The 5,670-nt window shown below is 53.3% G+C and overlaps 1 protein-coding gene across 1 annotated transcript in view; it reads left to right on the top strand.

Moving 5' to 3' along the window:
• The window catches only part of LOC123139593 (E3 ubiquitin-protein ligase RNF165-like), a 3,788-nt gene extending 1,898 nt beyond the window's left edge, over positions 1–1,890 (top strand). The window contains exons 3-4 of the mRNA XM_044559355.1: positions 198–460; positions 1,616–1,890. Of these exons, the coding sequence (XP_044415290.1) occupies positions 198–460; positions 1,616–1,890 (538 nt within the window). The remainder of the gene's footprint in view (positions 1–197; positions 461–1,615) is intronic.
• The last annotated feature ends 3,780 nt before the right edge of the window (positions 1,891–5,670 follow it).

The raw sequence follows: 5,670 nt of genomic DNA, 5'->3' as shown, positions 1-5,670 counted from the left end.
GGGATGCTTTGTGATTTGTGAATGCCACATGTCATCCATCAGGGCGGGTCTCACCTGATTTATATGAGACCTGGTCTCATACAATTTTTTTCCGGACCTGTGACGACTCGCATCACATATCAGGCGGATGAATCGGGGTTGTTCCAACTACCTTTTTTTTACATTACAAGGATGATGTGGTGGTTTTCCCTGATCAGGGGCCCCATGATTTTAGGGGGCCCTGTGCGATCGCACAGTTCGCACACCCTCCTCGACGGGCCTGCGTACACCCTCCCCTCCCCTCGCCGCCGCCAGAAGGCGACGCCGGTGATGTCGTGTGTGCGGGGAGCGCGGCGGCCGCGGCGGACCTGCGTGGTGGCGCAGAGGCTGCGGTGGCGCGGTGTGGCTCGGCGGAGAGAAGGCCAAGATTCTGGACACGTCGGATCGGCCGCGTTGATCGCGTCGGAGCACCGCCTGGCAGGTGGCGCGGTGTGACAGGTTGCGGCTGACCTTGCAGCACCGCCTGGCCATGGATCTCGTTGGGGCAGCGACGCTCATGGTGCTACACCGGCGTCCGACGCGACTTGCTCCGCTCGCAATGCTGCAGTGAAGTGTGTCGCGGCTGCGATGGAGCGCTGCCGGAGGCTGCAATGGAGCGCCACGCAGGGTCGTTCAGCTTCGTCGGGGCTGCATTGAAGCGCTGTCAGAGTTGCATAGAAGTGCGCCGGAGCTGCAATGAGGCGCGCACGGGTCGTTGAAAGCTCGTTGGGGGTTGTAATGGAGCACCGCTGTGATCGCAATGGAGCGCCGCCATGCGCCGTTGCTTCGCCGCGTGGTGCTACCATGGAAGCTGCCGCGCTGAAGCTCTTTTCCCGCGGTCGGCGTTGCCATTTTTTGAGCAGCACCCAGATGGCTTCCGGTGCTACGATGTAACGAACGCTGGCGGCTCCGGTTGGGTTGCTCTGACCAAGAATCGACGCTTCGTCGATGGGCGCTGCTACCGGAGTTGCTGCTACCGGGATTGCTGCTCCGACAAGTGAGGACTGCCAGCTAGAGGTTGTCGCAAGCAAGAGGAGAGGGTAGTGTAAGAGAGAGGAGGAGGAGATGGTAGTAGAAGAAAGAGGAGGAAGACGTGGGGGCGCTGTATCGCTGAGAGCATGCAATCAAACGGCAACGCACACTAGATCGGACGGCTAGTTCGACTGTTGATCTTTTTCTATGATCAACCGACTGATTTGTAGAGACCCCCGTTTGCTCAAAAATGTTTGGATTTTGAAACAAGAAACATGGGCCTGAATCATTAGATAGCAGGTCCCTTTTTAGTGGAGGAGCCAAAGTACTTTTGTGCAGGAATCTAGCTTCATGTGGCATCGTTTGTGTTTCCAGAGCAAAAAATTCGGTACTTATTTGGGGAGGGAGTGATATAATTTACTCATGATTGATGAGTTAGTTCCATGGACTCACTGATTGCATACGCTGATTTATTCTCAAGAAAATCTGAGTCAGTCAGTATCAAGATGCTTCCTTGTGTTTTCTCTGTTCTCCAGCAGAGCTCTGCCTTGCTGGCTCTGTATTTCATTCAGCTAAATTTCCTACGAACGGTGGCTTAACTAATCCTTTGCATTGCGACTTGCAGGCGCCACAGCACGGGAAGCCTCCGGCTCGCTGCAGCGAGAGGTGTTCACGAAGAAATGCGGCGGCCGGCGGTTCAGCTGGGGCCGGAGGAAGGAGCAGCAGCAGCAGGCGGAGTGCGCGGTGTGCCTGGAGGAGTTCAGGGGCGGGGACGTGCTGGCGCACCTCCCCTGCGCGCACCGCTTCCACTGGGCCCGCGCCGTGCCCTGGGTCCAGGCCGCCTCCCGCTGCCCCTTCTGCCGCGCCGCCGTCCACCTCGCCGACCACCAGCTTGTTTAGCATGCGTTAGTGTCTTCCCGGCCGGCGGACCAGCTGATCATGGCGCGTCGGTGGAGCCGCGTGGCACAGTACAACAGACACCTGCGCATGCATGGGATGCCTTGTGTCGTGGCCGCGCCCTGCCGTCAAGTTGCAGCGCGTGGGGCAGCAGTGCACTGCTGCTGCTGCTGCGGGTCGCCGGTGTCGCCTGTGAACCAAGCGGGTGGTGGTGCGCGGCGAGACGTGTCCGGCTATGTCACCGATGCCGGGAGCTGCTCGCCCGGTGGACCGCACCTAGCCGTCGATTGTTTTCATTTTGCTGCTTTTTTTTTAGGATCTTGTTGCTGCTTTCTTTGTGAGCGTTGGATTAACAATTTACCACCAAGTTGCGTTTTGCTGGTTGCTGTTATCTTCTCCGTCCTTGCCAAAATATAAGAGCAATTACAGTCAGACTTGGCAAATCCGGGCCCTCAAACGCCCGCCGAAGCACTCACGGACAGTGACCCGGCACTCCTTAAATCGCGTGTACACATCTGTGTCTCTCATATCCGAACTCCTATATTCATACTATATTATGCGACGTTGATGAAATTACGTAGATCGGCTCCGGACATAGAAATAGCACAATAGTTCAGCAAAAGATCCACCAAAGTTCACATAAATGACGGACAATTTTATACTACATCTAAAACTTGAAATTAAAATCAACTCCACCACTTTCGGGCCGGCCCTTTCCCCTTCTGATCGCCGGCGTAGCTGTACCCGTTGTCGGCTGGTGGAGGATCGTCCGATTCGTCGGAGCAGGAGCCGTCATCGTCGGAGGAAGAGTCGATGATGACGAGGCTCTTCAGGCGCCGGACGGGCCGGTCCTGCTGGCACCTGAGCTTGGCCAGCCGAGTCGCCTCCTTCGCCTTCTCCTACGCCTCCTGCTCGGACTGCTCAATGGAAAGCCAAAGAGCCTTGGCGTTCTTTCGGCGGAGCCGCCGAGCATCCTTCTGCACCGTCGTAAGTGATCGGCGGTAGAGCCACGCGAGGAGCCGCTGGTCCTCGTCGAGCTCCGCCGGTAACTCATGCCGGCGACGTATAGAGCTCTCCACAGCTTCCGTCTCCCTTGCCCGCTGCCTCCCACAGCGGGCGGCGCGCGCCTCCGACTCTGCCATGCGCGTCCGGGCCGGCGGGGCGAGCACAAGCACCCATCGCTGCCCACGAGGGGGAGTAGCAGCCGGCGGGGTGAGGGGACATCATGGGGAAGCAGCAGCCGACGGTAAGAGACATCATAGATCACACCCAAAATGATAGTGGTAAATCGGTAAGAGACATCATAGATCACACCATATCTAGTAAAGTACGGTTACGACATTCGGACACACCATTCCGCTGTGGTGTTCCAGGTGGCATGAGTTGCGAAACTATTCCACATTGTTTTAAATGAAGACCAAACTCGTAACTCAAATATTCACCTCCGTGATCAGATCGTAGAAACTTTACTTTCACTACTAGGAAAAGGCATGCTAGTGGCACACCAGTTTTGCCTACTAATGGCGCACTACTGGTGCGCCACTAGAATCACACCATTAAAATTAAATTCTAATGGCGCGCCACTGGTGCGTCATTAGTATCTAGTGTTCTAATGGCGCACCCGCTGTAGTGCGCCATTAGTATAGCCCACAGTGCGCCATTAGAATGCCTCCCAGGGGGCCATATGTACCCATGTGCTTTGGCATACTAATGGCGCACTAGTGGGTGATACGCCATTAGTGTGATTATCACAGTGCGCCATTAGTGTCTTGTGTGGTGCGCCATTAGTATGAATATTAGGGGTTATTTTTTTCTTTTCTGATATTTTCACAGGTTACAAAATATATTATTGGACAGAATTTAGACAACAGCACACAGCAACAGCAGATTCATCGAATACAATAGAAGATTAGTCTCCGAATACAATTCATCATATTAGTCTCCGAATTCAAAAGACCGAACAAAGATAGAACATTACAAGTCTCGAGACCGCGAGTAGCGAGTTTGTCTTCACATTACAAGTCGATATCGATCATCTAAACTACCATCACATAGAAGAGAGCTGCGGTCATCGCGATGAAACTGGTCTTCATCCGGTTCCTCCAGCGCTCCCTCCTCTCCCCCGCTAGATAGCGGGCGTATCTAGATTCCGCCTCTGCCCTAGTGGTGTACCCTTTGTAATTATTACCGCTGAAATGGTGAACCTGTCTCCGACACTCCTCCCAGTCGTCGTAGACTCTGGGAACCGTACCCTTGTACACGACATACGATGGCATCTCTATGCACAAGCCAAACAATAGACAATACATAAGCAATATATAAGTATGCAACAAATGGATCGGAAGAGAAAAGCAAGACATTAATAGCACGATTCATGGTCCTACTAATAAATAGCATCGATTACATCTAAGTTGAACGACTATCCAAACCAAAGAGACATACAAGTTCATTAAAGTTTAATTACAACATGAGCCAATCAATGTTTCAGAACTACACATAGCATCACTACTGTCGACTCGACTCATGGGACCGGAGCATGGATGAAGCCGCTGTCTGTCGTGATGGTCATGAAATCGCGGGCATTATCACCCTGCATTTGTAGCGTTGTGTCTATCTCACTGTTGGACGGTTGATGTCTGAGGTAGAACTGCCCCGAGGTACGAAGGACATCTTGATGGATAATTTCCGCAAACTCTGACTAGATGCGAAAGAATTCTTGTCTGATGTCCGCGTCCTGGATTGCCGACAAGCTCGCGGCCCAATCTTTGAGATTATTTGGTAGCAGAAGGTGATGATGGTCCCGTACGATCACCCGCATGTGATGGAGGGCGTAGTAGGCATCCTTCTGACCGCCACGCGGCTGCTTGACGCAGGAGAACTTTGTATTGGGGGAAAACACGTGCGCGCTCTACCGCCTACGAACTGGCTTGGCGAAGGTGCCTCCAGATTTGGCGTAGCCGGGAAGAACATCATCAAGAACTTTCTTGATATTTGTGTAGTCTATCTTGGAGTCACGGTCCGGGTCGAAATACGTGGCCATGGAATATTTCGGGCTTAAGAGGATGAGTGTGCAATGTGTGTCACTGCACAGAACACGGAATGTTAGAAAAAAAAGAACGATCAAAATCTAAGAAATCATATGTTACAGGGCGGTGAGGGGATGACTTACTCGGGAAAGTAAGGCACGAGGAAGTTATCCTTATCTGGGTTTGCCAAAATGACGCCTTCGAGGTAAGAACTCGCGACTTGCCGGTCGCCAGCGCTGCCCAAGATCTTGGCACGCATGTAGAAGGGGTCGACTATCACGATGTCCGGGGTCTTGTCTCTACTGATCCGCATCTCCATACTCAGCGAAAACAGCCGAACGAAGGTGTAGTGCAGCGGATGAAGGTTAAACATAGCAAAGATGTCATCAAACTGCAGGACGATCGTGTACCCCCGATGGTGCCATCCACAAAGCCCTTGCCCTCTGGCACCTTGGCCACAAAAACCAGGTATGCCACATCATTCTCTCTGAGACGCCGCTTCTCCAAAGAAAGAACACTGTCATGCAGACTCCGCATAGCACCGGGTCAGCATTGAGCACATTTGTCGGTAGCATCGCCCTACCCGCCACATGCACCCTCCTCGAGATATCCTTAGGTGAAAGTGGCACGTCCTGAGCACGGATCGTACTCGGTGTCGGCTGGCTCGCACCCTTGTTACTCTTTCTTTTCCGTCCCTTCTTCTTCTGTTGTAATGGGACCGAGTTCTGCTCACAGACCGCCTTCTTGAGTGTGTTGG

This window comes from Triticum aestivum, chromosome 6B (assembly GCF_018294505.1).
Source record: "Triticum aestivum cultivar Chinese Spring chromosome 6B, IWGSC CS RefSeq v2.1, whole genome shotgun sequence".
NCBI classification, from domain to species: domain Eukaryota; kingdom Viridiplantae; phylum Streptophyta; class Magnoliopsida; order Poales; family Poaceae; genus Triticum; species Triticum aestivum.
Note: the sequence above shows the minus strand (reverse complement) of the source record. Positions and strands in the feature narration are given on the sequence as shown.